General features: G+C 44.2%; 1 protein-coding gene across 2 annotated transcripts in view; it reads right to left on the bottom strand.

Annotated features, from left to right (window-relative positions):
* The window catches only part of THBS2 (thrombospondin 2), a 556,651-nt gene that overhangs the window by 436,268 nt on the left and 102,168 nt on the right, over positions 1–18,215 (bottom strand). For both annotated transcript variants that reach the window (XM_085612109.1, XM_085612110.1), the window contains exon 4: positions 14,884–14,968. In XM_085612109.1, the coding sequence (XP_085468235.1) occupies positions 14,884–14,968 (85 nt within the window). The remainder of the gene's footprint in view (positions 1–14,883; positions 14,969–18,215) is intronic.

The following is an 18,215-nucleotide window of genomic DNA, read 5'->3' as shown; positions in this document are numbered from 1 at the left end:
CCTATGACTATCCAATGGGTTTTAGATAGATTTGATTCTTTTTGCATTCTTAGACATTTGGATATAAATATTACCAAAGCAAAGTTTATGGCACTAAACTCCTGCAATACCACTCACCCCAATCCTGTCCTTAGAGGATCTCATTCGGAACGTGTTTGTATGTTTGAGTACTTAGGAGTAACTCTCACTGGGCATTTCAACTGGCAAACACACATAGTCAGAAGTAGATTAAGGTTAGAACAGATTTTAGGGGGCATTATGAAAGTGCAAAAGGGCTCTATTTCTTACCATACATCCCCCGCATTACAGATCTTCAATTGCCAAGCACTTGGTTCAGCTCTTTATGGAGCGGAGCTTCGGGGGTACAGGGATTAATTTACTCTGAGGAATGGTAAAAATCGTTTTTTGCAAGAGTTGATTGGTCTTCCCTCCAGTACTCAGTTGCTGCCCTTAAGACTAGACATGGTTCATAAAAGGATAATAGACGTGGCTGGCCTAAGCCATATACTTTATTGGAAGTGACTTAGGTCTACCCCAGACCTGGATCAATATCAGGCAGGGATGCAGGAGATTTTACGTAGTGAGGGAGAGAGCAGCATTCCATGGCTCATGTACATTAAGGCAACCCTTTCCAATATTGGCCTTAATCGTCTTTGGGAGTTCCCAAAAGAGTGTAGTGAAATATCTAAGGCCCAAATACAGATTGACTATTGGCAACACAAGTTAAATCATTTGCATGCACAGGTACAAGGAACGCTGACTATGGCCTTTCCCCAACAAAGATAATTATGATTTAGAAACGTTCTTATATGATATTGAGCTTGCAACATCAAGGAAACGTTTCATACAATTTAGATACGGGTCCCTTCCTATACGTACCTTTACATCTAGGTGGGGGGGTAAACAGAGGGTACCTCATGAGAAATGCCCCTCATGCTTTTCAGCGAATGATTCCCTGGTGAATGTTTTATGCTTTTGCTCAGCATGTCGTGGCCCCAGAAACCTGTGCATCTACCCACTCTGCCATAATATGTGGCTCAGGACATGCAGAGCAGCGCTGAGAATTTTGAAATGTGACAATAGTCGGTGTGTAGTGTTCGCAGTTTCACGGTATTTGTTCGTTGTGCGGAGGATTAGGCACATTAATATAAAACAGAAACTGACTGATTAGCATCATTTGTGGTGTTAAAACTTTAGACTTGTGGAATTGACTCCTCTATTACCTTCTCCAGTGTTTATTATTATGGTTAAATGGTCTTAACACGTGTTTTTATTGTATTCTTATTTATTTATTTTATTGTGTTTGCAATCGTCTGCACTTTGATGGCAAATTGCCTAATAAAGCTTATTGATTGACATAATTTGTTCGAGTTAAAGATGTGATAATAAACTAATTGATCTTGAAAGTAATTAAATATTGACAGCACTGATAAAATAGTTGCTTGAATGCACGCTGCTCATTAATGTCAGGTGAAAGTGGTGCAGGTGGAGTGAAATGCTTTCTGGTATGTGTGCACATGCCAAGAGCTCTCGTGTCAGGGGCTAATTCAAGGGGCGCAGTTCATGCTGTTCAATGAGAGGGCTTTTACGTCCAACATTCTGTAGCTTCGTTGTGAAAAAGGAAATGAGCACTTTAACCATGAGAAAGAACATAAGACTCAGAAGATGGAAGATGCAACACAGTACACAGAACAAGCACTGGGTGACAGGAGAGGAGCCCGTGTAACACTAGTAGAGCACTAGAGAATGGGATGTAACTCTGGAGGCACTGTAGGAACATTAGGCACAGGTAGGCAGTGCTTAATTTGTGCCAGTGCTTTCCGGTGCTTAGCACCGACACTTACTTGTCAGGGCCGGGTCTACACGCATCTGCTGCACGTCACTTATTGCATTGATGATATTGATATATTTACAGGACTCTGCGCAGAGAGTTGTTCTCGTCTCCCCAGGTGAAGAGTGTTGCGGCTGTGAGATTGAGCCAGGAGAAGATTCTAACGATATGTTGATGGCGAAAGTGTTGCCGGTAGGCGGGACACTGGGCTGGGTTTTGGTTCTGCGGGGGGTAGGGGCTGTGCGGCAGCAGGCGCAGATTCTTTTCAGATTACCACGCCCCCACGGACCACACCCCACGAGTCATCATTCAAGTCTGCCTGACGACGTTGAACAATTGAGAGCAGGCAGCAGCCGCACCACCACCAGGCCTAATCAGTTAATAAAAGGAGTGCAGTGTCCCGGCCCACCACGAGTAACAGTAAGGAAGTACTACTAAGTAGCAGTAGCCATGCCATTGCCAATATTCCATGCCCATTGCCAAACCAACTTTTTGGGGGGAGCGTGGTGGCGTGACGGTCACTGTGGTTGTAGCTCTGGCGGCGGCTCCACAAGACTCAATGCTGATGATGCACTGCCTGGCCTAGTAGCTGCCGCCAACCGCACAAGTATCATGATAATAGGGCCCGCCCGGCCCCTGCCCTTGAATTATCCTCCCCTGCTCAAGGAGGCTAAATCGGTGCAGGCTGCCAAAAAACGGGCTTGTGACACATTGTCCATCTTTGCTGCCTTTAAATTGCAATGTATTCTGGCAGCTAGGATATCAATCCAACCAAATATATTACTGGATTGTCCTTTAAGTAAGGCCTTTCGAGTTAAGAAAGCTGGTGGGCGGGAAAGGGAGGGACAAGCCTTTAATCCTTTCAACCCCTCTGTATCAGTGCTAAATTTGAGCCTAAATTGGGCGGCCATGAGGTGGGGATACAAGCGGACTCAATACAGGTGTGTTTTCTTGCTTTCCCAAACCACTTGTGAGACGGGAAGCCAAGTTATCGGCATTTGATACTGGTTCAGGTGAGGCTGTCTACTCAATGTGGGAAGCTAGATTGAATTGAAAAGTGTGGTTGTGTATGTGGGAATTATTAGCTTTCCTCGGAATGATTAATATGAGTTAAATTGTTGTATAACAAAAGATTCGTGTTGGCAAATATGGAGCATTTTCTTGTGTTCCAATTATTTGCAGGATGATGTTTTAAGGATCGCAATCTTGATTGTATCTGGTGGAGTGACGATGTATTGGGGCATGCGTTGTACACGTTTGGCTCATTATGAAGGAAATAAGCCTAGTTGCTTTAAAGTCGAATATACAGGACAGGTACACATGATTGTGGCTATAAAAAGGTAGCCTGGTTTTATTGTATAATGCACCAATTAAAAAAAAAAAAAATCCCTAGTGTGGTATAATGTAGCATAGTTGTCAGCAAAGTCCTTACACATTCCCCTACTTTGTATGAAAAGACATCCGTCCCGGGACGGTGAATTCCAACAGTTGAAATGCTAAATTTGAGCCGGTGGTAGGCAAGGGGAGTTTAAGTGATTTGCCCAGAATCACAGGATGTTGAGCCGAAGCGGAGATTCGAACCGGATTCCCCAGCTCCGGCCATTATGCCACTTCCTCTTCCCACTTTCATGGTTAGTAGTTGGTTCGGTTTTAGGCCAGGCTACCAGGAGAAATGGGGTGGTGCAAGCTGACTCCTGACGAGAGCCCCTGCACTTATTTTTTTACAAATTAACCACTGCAGGTAGGGATACTAAAGATTGGGGAAGCACTGGTGGTACTGGGAGGGAACTGCTCAGAGTAGGGGAATGAAGGCGCAACTAGAGAATTAATTTGAACTGTAGCATTGGTGGAACCCAGAGGTGGACTTGCTACAGGAAAGGAATAGTAGGATGTTAGAAGTGCAGAGCAGAGATGCTCTGGTGAAAGGTACACCTTACAAGGAGAGGAAAAACCAGGAGGAGCACTTCTGCTGCCCATCAGTCCACCCCGCCAGTACAGAGCCTGATAGCTTTTGGGTGGATGTGTATGCAGCTCTATGAGTGAGTGTGGAGAAGTTAATAGCTGTGCTCTCCAGCATTACTGCTGCAGTGCATCCATTTGTGTTTTTCTATTACCACATCTCAATCACAGTGTCTGGTACAGTGATAGGGATGTGGTTAGTTGCAAGGGGATGTGGTACACTGCATGTTACATGTGCACACTTGTATCTCTTCTCCACACCAATACATCTCATCATTGTGCAGGCACCATCGTCTTTGGCCATGAAGATGATGCAAAATGTACAACCTTGACCTAGAATACATGCTTTGTATATCAAAGTATAGTAATGCTTCAGTAATGAAGTTTAAAAATGATTTTCTGCTGCTGTGAATGACCAAACGTCACTCTAGCTAAAGAAACAAGAACAGTGGAGGAAAAAAACTTGTAGTTTTAATGTAAAATGAAAATTTTTAGACCCCTATAGGTTCCTCTCACCAAGCTGCACAAAGATTTCAAGGTAGTACACGAAAAGATAGTCACAGTGGAAATTATTCACAATGTATCAACATCCAATATATGATCAAATAGCAAAAGAAAATATGACAACACCAAAAAATGTCATACAGTCAAGGAAAATGTTTTAATCGATTTAAGAAATGATTGTCAATAGATCAATGATTCACAAGTAAGGCTCTATGTCACATTTTGCAACTTTAAAATGTAGGTGCAAATAACGTGAGGTGACAAGTGCTAAGGGTGGGATCAGTGCAAGTGGTTGTGCAGTGGAAAGGTAGTGCATATATATACATCAATATAGAATGGTAAAATACCTATCCAGCCAGATTTATGGCACAAACAATAAATGCAAAATCATAAACAACTGCCGCAGTTATTTTTTCACTGTCATCCAGGTTTGATACAAAATGAAAGAAAAGTCAACGTTTCGACCCCTTAGTAAACCAGCCAACTAAGCGTCTTGGAGGTGGGGTCTTCTTCAGGACGGGTGAGCAGGTGTGGGAGAGGGTGGCACCTTAAGGCAAAGGTGTAGAGTTACTGGGGTGTGTCATGGACATGGAGTAAATCCATGGTACATGTATCAAGAAATGTAAATTACCAGCATCAGCAGGTGTCCCTCCCGCTGGAAAAGTAGAGTTGTGGGCCAGAATGGCTCCTACATGGTAATGGAGACAGAAAAGAGAAAGATATCGCTAGGATCATAGTTTGCACTAGTCATGGGGAGTACAGTAAGGGAAAAATTACTGGCCATATACTCACAGAATGATGTATGGAGTGTAAGACATAGGATCGAAGTACACTATGAAGAACTGAATTAAGCAGTAAGAAGGCACTAAGTTAATTAGTAACCTATACCTGGGAGAATGAGAAACAAAAGGAAAAGAGGGGGATTTGCATTAAAGCCACATCAGTGTGATGTTGGTCCAAAGCACGCAGCTAAGCAGAGGTGAAGAATAAATAATACTCAATACATGGTGACATTAGGTGTATTGGGACATGTATACATGTAGGTAACATGAGTAGTACGGATTAAGATCAACAAACCGAGTAAACGAGTTAAAGTAAGGCTTGTTTCTAGACTGGCAGCACAATTTGTATGTCAAGCACTCGCCGGTTTTAGTTTCAGTTTGTACTCGCTTAATTTTCTGATCATCCTGTTAATAATCCTGAACGCGCATGCCCCCATTATATACGGACGATCACATTGTAGCTCATTAATTTTGCCGAGTATACGCGCAATACTGCACTTAACAAGTGCTCACCTTTTCTTTTTCTGGCCGAACGTTGTCTTTGATTATCCGACTGCTCAACAAGCAATTGTCACACGCGCCACCTCTCGCTGCCCAAACTCCGTTTTTGAACTGTAGCATGCATGCCGTCTACCCGAGAGTTTGAGCACACGCTAATCTTCTTAGTACACACGCATGATTTCGACCATGGATTCGCATGGTAAATTTGCTTCTCATATACGCACGTCACCTTGTTTGTGCTGCCAGTCTAGAAACAAGCCTTACTTTAACTCGTTTACTCGGTTTTTTTATCTTAATCCGTACTACTCATGTTACCTACTTTTCTGTCTCCATTACCATGTAGGAGCCATTCTGGCCCACAACTCTACTTTTCCAGCAGGAGGGACCCCTGCTGATGCTGGTAATTTACATTTCTTGATACATGTCCCATGGATTTACTCCCTGTCCATGACACACCCCAGTAACTCTACACCTTTGCCTTTAGGTGCCCCCCTCTCCCACACCTGCTCACCCGTGCTGAAGAAGACCCCCACCTCCAAGACGCTTAGTTGGCTGGTTTACTAAGGGGTCGAAACGTTGACTTTTCTTTCATTTTGGATCAAACCTGGATGACAGTGAAAAATTAACTGCGGCAGTTGTTTATGATTTTGCATTTATTGTTTGTGCCATAAATCTGGCAGGATAGGTATTTTACCATTCTATATTGATGTATATATATACACTACCTTTCCACTGCACAACCACTTGCACTGATCCCACCCTTAGCACTTGTCACCTCACGTTATTTGCACCTACATTTTAAAGTTGCAAAATGTGAAATAGAGCCTTACTTGTGAATCATTGATCTATTGACAATCATTTCTTAAATCGATTAAAACATTTCCCATGACTGTATGAAATTTTTTGGTGCTGTCATATTTTCTTTTGCTATTTGATCATGTATTGAATGTTGATACATTGTGAATAATTTCCGCTGTGACTATCTTTTTGTATACTATTATTTACCCGAGTCCAGTGGTCTATTGGGTTACCCCATTGATACTTAACTACTCTAAGATTTCAATGATCAGTCTTAGGTAGGCCTGGGCTATAAATCCGTTCCGCTTGCGGAAATTGCGATAATTTGACATTTTCGCGTTCCACGGAGAGCGTGAAAATGTCACAATTTCCGCAATCCCCATTTTACCGGAAATGTTTTGCTTGCTTGCGCTGTAAAATAATACATTCTCGCGTGCGCGCGATCGCCTTACCTGAATCCCCACGTTCGCCGACAAGTTTTCCCGATCTGGTAGCGTTCTCCACGAGATGATTGATTGTTGGTAGCAATTTGCGCTGTCTCGCGACTGTTCGCGCCCGCAGTAACGTCATTCGTCGCGCGATCACATCTTTCTTCTCGCGATCATGCACCGCGAGACAAGTGAAAACAAGATGGCCACGCCCGCGAGCAACCGCATGGGTAAGTTGGCGAGCCGCGACCATGCAGAAAATACTGCGAACGGGCGGGAAAAAAACTTCTGCATCTTCGCGATATTTCCGCGTGTTTGCGGAGATTTTTAACATTTTCGCGATAATTTGCAAAAGTGATTTTCGCAAATTCAGCCCACCCCTAGTCTTAGGTACACTAATATTTTATTTTAGAGCTTTGTGCAGATATGTTTAATGGAGCCAACAATATTAGGAGTTAAAAACAAATTCCTACAGGCTAATCAGATTAACTACAGTGGCCCGCATTTACAGGTTAGCAGGGCAGCATAATCACCTTCAAACAGATGATTGGCAATTTGCCCACCCCTGCCAAACCTGGAGTTCTTCACCCATGTTAGAGATGAGAGAACCATGAGCTTCTGTCAGAGTAGCCTCAGCTGGCTCCTACAGCAAAATGCTTTGGCATGGCAGCTTGTCTGCCACTTTGCCGCCAGGTCATATTGACGGCTGCTCTTTCCTATTTATTTTTGGTGGGCAACTATCACTACATTTTCTTCCCAGTGTCTGCTGTGCAAGGAATGGTACAAAAGGGGGTGGTGATGGACGGAGCATCAGAACAAATCAAACACTCACACCCAGTCAACAGATCTGGGTTTGATCCATCACCGTTCTTTAGCCCACTCTTCCACCCCAGTTCAGACATGGCCATATGCAAATCAGTCTGACCCTGTGCCTCATGGGAACAGTCCAGCCCAAAATGCCAAACCATGTCTTCCCTGGACCGGAGACAAGCTTCCTAGGACTGGTTTCTGGCATTTCAGTCGTCTTCAGCCAGGCTTGCTTGAATCCAGTGGCAAAGTGAGCAAGGGACTCAACGTCTGAGCATACCCTGCCAACTTATGGCGAAGAAAGCGGTACAAAAGGGGGTGGTGATGGACGGAGCATCAGAACCAATCAAACACTCACACCCAGTCAACAGATCTGGGTTTGATCCATCACCGTTCTTTAGCCCACTCTGCCACCCCAGTTCAGACATGGCCATATGCAAATCAGTCTGACCCTGTGCCTCATGGGAACAGTCCAGCCCGAAATGCCAAGCCTTGTCTTCCCTGGACCGGAGACAAGCTTCCTAGGACCGGTTTCTGGCATTTCAGCCGTCTTCAGCCAGGCTTGCTTGAATCCAGTGGCAAAGTGAGCAAGGGATTCAACGTCTGAGCATACCCTGCCAACTTATGGCGAACAAAGCAGTACGAAAGGGGGTGGTGATGGACGGAGCATCAGAACCAATCAAACACTCACACCCATTCAACAGATCTGGGTTTGCTCCATCACCGTTCTTTAGCCCACTCTGCCACCCCAGTTCAGACATGGCCATAAGCAAATCAGTCTGACCCTGTGCCTCATGGGAACAGTCCAGCCCGAAATGCCAAGCCATGTCTTCCCTGGACCGGGGACAAGCTTCCTAGGACCGGTTTCAAGCATTTCAGCCGTCTTCAGCCAGGCTTGCTTGAATCCAGTGGCAAAGTGAGCAAGGGACTCACCGTCTGAGCATACCCTGCCAACTTATGGCAAACAAAGCGGTACAAAAGTGGGTGGTGATGGACGGAGCATCAGAACCAATCAAACACTCACACCCAGTCAACAGATCTGGGTTTTATCCATCACCGTTCTTTAGCCCACTCTGCCACCCCAGTTCAGACATGGCCATATGCAAATCAGTCTGACCCTGTGCCTCATGGGAACAGTCCAGCCCGAAATGCCAAGCCAGGTCTTCCCTGGACCGGAGACAAGCTTCCTAGGACCGGTTTCTGGCATTTCAGCCGTCTTCAACCAGGCTTGCTTGAATCCAGTGGCAAAGTGAGCAAGGGACTCAACGTCTGAGCATACCCTGCCAACTTATGGCGAACAAAGCAGTACAAAAGGGGGTGGTGATGGAAGGAGCATCAGAACCAATTAAACACTCACACCCAGTCAACAGATCTGGGTTTGATCCATCACCGTTCTTTAGCCCACTCTGCCACCCCAGTTCAGACATGGCCATATGCAAATCAGTCTGACCCTGTGCCTCATGGGAACAGTCCAGCCCGAAATGCCAAGCCATGTCTTCCCTGGACCGGAGACAAGCTTCCTAGGACCGGTTTCTGGCATTTCAGCCGTCTTCAGCCAGGCTTGCTTGAATCCAGTGGCAAAGTGAGCAAGGGACTCAACGTCTGAGCATACCCTGCCAACTTATGGCGAACAAAGTGGTACAAAAGGGGGTGGTGATGGACGGAGCATCAGAACTAATCAAACACTCACACCCAGTCAACAGATCTGGGTTTGATCCATCACCGTTCTTTAGCCCACTCTGCCACCCCAGTTCAGACAGGCCATATGCAAATCAGTCTAACCCTGTGCCTCATGGGAACAGTCCAGCCCGAAATGCCAAGCCATGTCTTCCCTGGACCGGAGACAAGCTTCCTAGGATCGGTTTCTGGCATTTCAGCCGTCTTTAGCCAGGCTTGCTTGAATACAGTGGCAAAGTGAGCTAGGGACTCAACGTGCAAGGAATGGTAGTCACAAACTGGGAAAAACACTCAATAGCCTCCATTCACAAGGAGAAAAGTCCCTGTACATCAGGGCCACTGATTTCTTTTTTTGTTTTTCATGCACAAATAGCCAACTTGGGAATTAATGCAAAAAAACATAAAACAGTTTGCCAAGCGAGCACTGCAAGCATGAACATGGCACCGGCTTGGCAAACTCCTCAATTTGGTGAATTATTTAATGGCCTAGAGGTCTCTAAATATGGAAGTAGCTCCCCTAGGGGAGCAAAGGCCAAAGCCTGGGTGGGTAGATCACAGTCCTCCAAGGGCCAAACCGTCATTGGTGAGTCAGTAATACATAGCTATTTCTTGTAAATTGCCTATTCTCTTTCAGTGATCTACTGCTCAAATTACCCTAGATGTCAAGCACCGCCTGTAAGTTGAAATAAAGTTATTTCATGTGTTCTTCGATGGTTGGCGATTAAAGCAATAGCTCATCTTAAGCTGTGCTCTAATTGAGGCTGGTTTGTCTTTCTCCATGGTTAGAAATAGGGTTGGTGATTCAATTATATGAACTAAGACAGCATCCCCAGCATAAAACGCCCAGGTGTCATTGATGTAAAAGAAAAGGCCCCAAAACTGCCCTTTTTAGGGGACATAAAATGCTCATGCCGAATAATATCATTTTGCATAACATGCCAAGAACTATGAAGCACTATGAAACTCTGTTTTTGCACTTATGTTGAGGTCAACAGCTAGAATTGGTTTGCTGTGCAACCCTTTTATTCTGTTTTAGCCCTGTTTTCATACTGAAGATCTTTAAAAGCAGATACGTCAATTTCCAGTTGATGCTGTATGTTGACCACAGCCTTATCCAACAGTTTCACTTTGCTTCTCATAATGAACAGTGGTGACCCCAGTGTTGGATTCACAAACATCCTCCTCTGAATTGTCACTCTAACAAAGCATTCTGAATACTTTTTAATAGGAATTTCCGATGTCAGGAATTAGGAGTATTTTTTGTGGGGGTGAGAACCCAGGTCAAATAATAATCACAGTCTTTGTGAGGGTGAACCACAAATGAACATTTCTAAACACCTGCTTAAACCTCTGGTAGCTTAGCACGAAGCAGTCAGGATTAATTTAGAGGCAACGTGTAAAGGATTTGTACAGCACTCAAACAGTATAAAGTGAAACCACAAAACATGATAAATCCAAAACCAATTTAGAAAATTTGAGTGAATTTTAATAAACAAAAAAATTACACAAAAAATGACAAGAATCCAATATGTAGAACTGAAGATATACATTTTTTAATTTTGAATTAAAAACAGTGTGAAAAAGCACAAAGCACAAGCTGCTTAACTTAAGACCAATCATGATGGACCTTTGAGAGGGCGAAGTCCAAAGTCTATGCCCAGGAAGGCCACAACTTCATCTGGTTGCTGTTCTGCGTCGGCCTCAATGAAGTCCTCTATGTTTGGACTCAGAAACCTTTATGGAAGTCAGACCTCCTTCAGCGGGGCAAACCAGCAAGCTGAAGCCAACAGGCAATTCAATGTCGATGGCTTTGGCTTCAATGGCTGTCTCCGATGGTTGCCCAGACAGAAAGTTGGCAAAATGTTTCTAAGGACAAGATATTGCAGTTTCAGTACAGGAGGAATAAACTCTAAGACAAGGCAAGGGTCCAGGACCCAGTGTCACTATTTAGTGGTTAGGACACACTCCTAACAGAGGCCAGCAGCAAAGTCGAGAGACGGTCAAGTTGGTACTGTTCAGTTGGGCAGTAGCAGAGAAAAGCCTCTGGAATCTTGTTGTGTCCCTGTAGCCCAAACAGGAGGTCAGCCAACTCACCTTTGAAGTCACTTCTGGGTTTCTGGGCTCAAGGCATGCAGGTCCAGTCTTCCTTCAGGTTCGTCACACAGCAGGGAAGTTTGTCTTCCCTTTCTCCACAGGTGCAAAAGTGTACTGAAGAGGGTATCAGATGCCACAGTTATGCCCGGTGCCAGTTTGTGGTTGGAGGAAACTCCTTGGTAGTCCCGACCATGGGGTAAAAAAGTTCTCAGGGGTGAGGCTGCAAACTTTTGCAGCACTTCCTGTGTGTTTTACTGCATGCTATCCCACAGTACCCCTCTTTCCCTAAAACCAACATAGCAGAACTCTACTTTCCTTAGTCAGAGCTCACTCTGTCCTGAACGACATGTGGCTATAGCAATGGGCAAACCCCCCTTTGTGCTCACTCTAAATCAGTTCTAAGGCAGCTCCCCACTAGGTTTGGAGTCAAGCTGGCTAGCAGGACAATAAAGAGGGCAGGCCTATGAATAAGTAAAATCTGCCTGTGATGGGGCGGCCACTTTGAAGCTCAGGAAGGGCTGGGCATAGCCCCCAGGACATCTGGCTCAAGGAGGAAAACATCTCTCCACACCCAGGCCTTTTGTCCACTGTCTGGGAGCAATCCACATCTCACCACAGGGGAGCCATTCAACAGTCATGTGACCCTGGACACTGACAAAAAGGTCCTTTTGGCTTTAGCAGAGAAATGACAATTTTCTAAAAGTGAAATTTATAAAATATTAATAGAAAATCTGACTTTATCATTAAGTTGGATTTAAAATTACTATTAAAAGGAGTCATTGAATCATAGCTGCTCTCAAACTGAAATTAAGCATTATAAGTTGTTATAATGTAATCCAGTGTTTTCCTATGAGACTAGCAGCCTTGCCATCATGAAAAATTACCTGGTAGGTTTTTCACTGCCAGGACATGTGAAACTTTAAATATACATGTCCTGCTTCCTAGATACCATTTACTGCCCTATGGGTATTTTGGGCCTATTTTACGAGTGGCTTATGCATATTAAAAAGGAAAGTTTATTCCTGGCAATATATTTACTTAGTCAGGTTTAAGTGGCAGTTTAAAACTGCACACAGTGGCGGCAAAGGCAGGCCTGGAGACATGTTTTACAGTGCTACTTAAGTGAATGGCTCAATGAGTGCTGCAGCCCACTTGTAGCATTACATTTACAGGCCCTAAGAACATATAGTACCATATACTAGGGACTTATAAGTAAATTAAATGTGCCAATTAGGGGTCTGCTGATTTTTAACCTTGGGCGTAGTTCGCGAAGTAGCGCTATGCGTAGCTACGCAAAGTGCACTTCGCACTACGTGAGCTACGCGTAGCACTTCGCAAACTGCGTAGTACCCTGTTCGCACTGTGCAAGATGCCGTTTTCAATGATCGCATAGTGCGGACAAGCATCCGGCACTATGGAATCATTGAAAACGGCATCTTGCACAGTATGAGCTGTAGTTTTCTGCCGCTCAAGTAGATTTTTACTTGAGCGGCAGTTTTCTCAACGCGGACTGGTAGTTTCTCATCGTGAGCCGCCGCAAGCATACGCAACCACTCGCAATGAGAAACCTGACCTCCCCGCGTTGAGAATCTCGCCGGGAGGTTTATTTTCCATGCTCACGATCAGCAACTTGATGTTGCTGATCACGAACGAGGAAAAAGTCTCGCCGGGATGTAATTTTGCTTGCTCGCGGTCGCCAACTTGACGTTGAGGACCGTGAGCAAGCAAAAAATGACCGCTACGCGTGTTTGCACTGTGCTACGTGCAATTCGCGTAGTGCGAAGTAGCGCAAACTTTGCAAACTACGCAAGCGTAGCTTAGTGCTTTGCCCAGGCTTACTGATTTTACCATGTTTAAAGGGAAGAGCACAAACACTTTACCACTGGTTAACAGAAGAAAAGTGTGCAGTGCCTTATGGGCAGCAAAAACGGATTCAGTGAAAGAAGGCCAAATATCTGGGCGAAAACCACGCAGAAGATGGTCATTTCCAGGATCTGGTGACAGGAACGAAATTCCAGGATAATATCGGGTTCTTTTAAAGAGGCCATTTAGCAAAAGATATCATAATAGCTTTTACACCCCACGTTGACTTCATCAGACAAAAGGACATCTAAAAAAACACTCTGGTGGTGATTGTTGACGATGCAAGATTATGTAGTAAGGTACAGTTTTTCATTTCACTATACTGTCCTTATAATTTGATTACACTTTTAATCAACAGATGTTTAGCTTTACTTTTCCTAATTTTTCATTCTTCACTTAGATTTTACCATCAAAGGTTCATCAGGATCTTTTCTTTCAGAAACTAACGCTTAATCTCTTCTTTGAAATATGTCACACTATAATATATTATCAAACAATATTATAAAGTGTCAAACTAAAATGTATTATCTAATATGTCTATGCTGTCAGTCTGTCTCATCAGAACCAGACCCAAGGGTAAACGTTTTTGATTTCTGAAAAATGAAGGACATACAGTGATTTATGTTGAAAAGATTTTTCCCTCCATGTACTTAGTAGGCAATGTTCCGAAGCTTTCTGATCTGTTGTACATTAAGGCATTCCAGTGGGGTTAGAAAGGAGTGTCACAGCTACCTGACAACAATCTTCTGTAATTTTACCAATTGTTGTCCAGCTGGCCTTGTCATACTTCTTTCAGTTATCTTCATATCATCATTTCCACAAAAATGCTCTTAGCTGTTAGCTCTAGGTAGTACGGATTTGTCACTTTTAACACACCAAGTTCAGACGTAAAGTGAAATTTATGTTCCTAAACTCTTCATTCTCTATGACAAAGGCGCATGCCTTAAGCAATATGTTGTAATTCTGGACCCACGTGTATAATGACATATATAAAAGACAATAAAATATGTTTAAAAAGAAGTAAACTCTTCATTCTTTACCACTGCCTTGTCAAACCACTTGATGTGTACTTACAAAAGGAGAAGATGTAGTCGAGTGACTTAAATGCCGACCTTGTAACAGAGATATTTGAATTTGAAAGTCAACTTTAAGACTTCACCAAACAGCGCTAAATGACCAACAGGAATATATTTACTATGGAAGCTGTCACTCTAACCTTTTTTCCAAGTGTTTGAGGAGATGTTGTGCTCTAAAGGGCAATATGTGGAGGGAATAGAGGGAAGCATGAAGTCTTCAATCTTGGAAATGAAAGAACCAACAGTGATATAAAACATATTTATGGTAATGGTCTCTTAGTAAGCCAATGTTTTCAATGGTTTTCTTGGTTAGGATATTGTAGATCATCACATAGATCCAACCAAGCATCATACCATTCTGGGTACATCCCTTAAATTAAATCCTCATCTTCTAATGAATAATCATGTACCAATATCAACATAATATTTTACACATCGTAATATGCATTTTAGGTAAAAACAGTAATACAAATTGTTAAATAGAAAAACTAGAATTTAAGTTATGTGCAAAAAGACTCCAAAAGCTGGAAAGAGTATTGTGTAGAGCAGGTATATTTTATTACCCGTGTGTCTCAGGTGGCATCCTCTATCAAGCAAGACATCTTCAATTGAGGAATCAAATATGAAATAGAGATTTTGAAGAAGACCCTGTAAAACAGATGAAAATACAACTTTATGCATTTAATAGATAAGTGTTGTGAGCAATGTTTCAATTTGGTTAACACTATTCCAGTACTAAATATTGCTGGATAGCATCTCTTAAAATGGTCAAATCCGTATTAGAGTTATTGGAGATTTTTTTATTTATTTTTTATAATCAACTTTAATGGTTTTTAAACAGGGAAAACCAGCAATAAACAGGTGAAGCATGGTACAGCAATTGTAAAATGTAATTGCGTTACCCATACAGACAAGGCATCTGGAGTACATAATTGCAAGGGAAAACAACATATGACCTTGCACTCAGTACACAGTCCCTCAAGGAGGTATTACCAGTCCAGTAATCCCAACCATTTGCCCCATACTTTGCGATAATTCGCCGGGCACCCTTTAGCCGCATACACTGGTTTCTCCTGTGCTGCGCGCCAGTCCACCCCTATTCATCATTTCACTATATTAGGTGAATCAGTATTTAGCCATCTAGCAGCAATATCTCACTTGGCCACTATCAGGGCTGTGTTTAGAAATAATTTATTGGATCTGGACCCGTCCAACCCGTTTAATTCCCAGGAGCATGGTTAGCAGCCTGTGTGGGACCTCCCAGTCCAGGATCTCTATAAGTTCGATCTCTATTGAGTTCCATTAGCATGACGGGGCAGGACCATATCATGTGGAAGAAGTCTGCTTGTTCTTGGCTGCAGCGTGTGCATGATGCATTTGGTCTTGACCCCGCACATTGAAGAAGGCGTTTTGGTGTAAGGTATGCAGTATGTAAATAATACAGTTGAACCAGGCGGAGCCTAGCCGAAGTGGTAAGCATTTTGGGTGCCATCAATGCGTCTCTCCAGTCCTCTTCCTCCAGAGGTCCAATCCAACTCTCCCATTGGTCCCCAAGTCAGGTCAAGGTGTTGGGAGTATTGGTTGTGAGAGTTCTGTAAATAAGAGTGATCCCTCCCTTCCCCAAGTTACCTGCCATGGTTTGCGCCTCGGGTAGGCTATATTCTGGTAGTTCAGTGCTGTTGGATATGTGGCTATGGAGTGTGCGTCGCAGTTGCAGGTATTAATAAAACTGAGAGGAATGTACGGAATATCGGGCTTGTAGGTCTTGAAAAGTGCACATGTGATCACCTCCCCAAATGTCACCATGTTGCGAGATGCCAATAAGATCCCAGGCATTGAATCCCTTTAAGCTGCTAACTTCCTGGAGCCAGGGACCCTGTCTAAGTGGTGTGTATTGGGTTAATTTATTCGACCATTGGGTGTGGCGCAGAGAGGCGCGCCAGGCCAAGAGAACTCCCTCCCTACATCACCATATGTAAGAGTCTGGAGATAGGTCCCCCATACAACATGTCCTGGATCTTGGGTAGGCCCAAGATATTCAGTTCTACCCTGTATGCCAGGTCTGACCAGCCACCGTTGAACAAGCCATGCCCATGCGGGTTGACAAATAGTACAGGTATAGATTAGTCATGCCCATTCCACCATTGAAGGAGGGAATCCGGCTTTGGGACAGGGCCAATCGGGGTCTTCGGCCGCTCCAGAGGAATTTATTGGTCAGGCTATCGAATTCCTTGAACCAGGTGCATGGGATATCAAATGGTGTGTTTTGAATTATGTATAAAAATCTGGGGAGTATCATCATTTTGAAGAGATCGACCCTCTGCAGAGGGTTCAACGGTAGCGTCTGCCATCTGTGGAGGTTGGCTCGGGCTTTCTTCATCAGTGGGGTCATATTAAGTGACCATTCAAGATCGAGCAACAGGGCCACCCAGATTCCAAGGTATTTAAAGGATTGCCTCCTAATAGGTATCGTGGATTGCCAATCGAAGAAATCGCTCGAAAGGTGGAGAGAAACTAGGACTGATTTAGTAGGGTTTAAGTGTAGGCCGGAGTCTTGTCCAAAAAGATGCAATGCCTGAAGGCAGTGTGGTCCGAACTGGGCTGGCTCAGCCAGAAAGAGCAGAATGTCGTCCGCATACAGGGCAATTTTGTCTTCATCCGAACCTGGCCATTTCCATCCCCTAATTTGGGTGCCGGATCTAATGAGGCTAAGGGTTCCATCAAAAGGGCAAATAGGAGCGGAATTGGGGACATCCTTGCCTTGTCCCTCTCCTAATGGGAAACAACCCTGATAATGACCGGTTGACAAGCACCCATGCTTGCGGTCTGGTGTATAGTACTTTAACTAAGTTATGGAAGTGTTGCCCCATGCCCATCTCAATCAGTACATCCTCCAGGTACCGCCAGTCCACAGAATCAAAAGCCCTCTCAAACTCAATGAGAAGTGCTAAGTAAGGGGTAAGTAGCTGGCGGTTTGCTAAGGCAAGATGGAGGCGTCTGAGGCAATGTCTAGTGCCTCTAGACGTCATGAATCCACATTGGTCGGGGTGGACCAGTTTGGCAAGATGGGGTCACAGCCGGTTAGCTAGAACTGATGTAAATATTTTAACTTCCACGTTAATGAGAAAAATAGGGCAGTAGTCGCAGCATTGCACTGAGGGGGGTTAGGATTTAGGGATCACCACTATGGTGGCGGTGTCCATTTCTGGTCAGAACGAGCCACTTTGGACTGCCTCTGCATGTACATCCAAGAGATGGGGGATAGGTGTTTCCCGATAAGCTGCGTAATATTCCTGCAGAAGCCCGTTAGGGCCTGGAGTTTTGCCGGGCACGGTACGTGATATGGCCTTGTAGATTTCTTCATGGGTAATGGGAAGGTCAAGGTTGGCTTTTTCAATCTCGTTCAGGCGGGGGAGATGAACATACTCTTGGTGGAGCAATTCTGGGAGGGAAAGGCTAGAGCACTGCTCGAAGTAAAGCCTAGAACTGTAGGTTGCGAAACTTTATGCCATCACCGCAGGTAAGGAATGAACCACATCGTCTACATCTTTAATCTCTAGAATTATGCGATTAGCCATGGGGTACGTGGCCAGTTGGTGTAAAATGTTCCAATTTTTTTCTCCCCACCCATACACCCTAGCTACGGAGGATCTCCACAATAGTCTAGCGGCTTTCATGGAGGCTTGTTTGATCTCATCTCGTAGGAATGCCAGCCATCTGTCTTGTGAATCATCTCTCTGTTCTGATATTTGGCTTTCAAGGAGAGTAGCCTGGGCCCCCAAGAGAGTGACCTTGGAGTTCCTGGCTAGCCGCTTATGCTTAAGCTGACCTTTGGCAAAGGCGTGTGTGGTGGCCTTACTCGCTTCCCACAAAAGGCCTGGAGAGGAGACGGAGT

This window comes from Triturus cristatus, chromosome 6 (genome assembly GCF_964204655.1).
Source record: "Triturus cristatus chromosome 6, aTriCri1.1, whole genome shotgun sequence".
Lineage (NCBI taxonomy): Eukaryota > Metazoa > Chordata > Amphibia > Caudata > Salamandridae > Triturus > Triturus cristatus.
The sequence above is the reverse complement of the archived record's forward strand: the minus strand, read 5'-3'. Positions and strand labels throughout refer to the sequence as shown.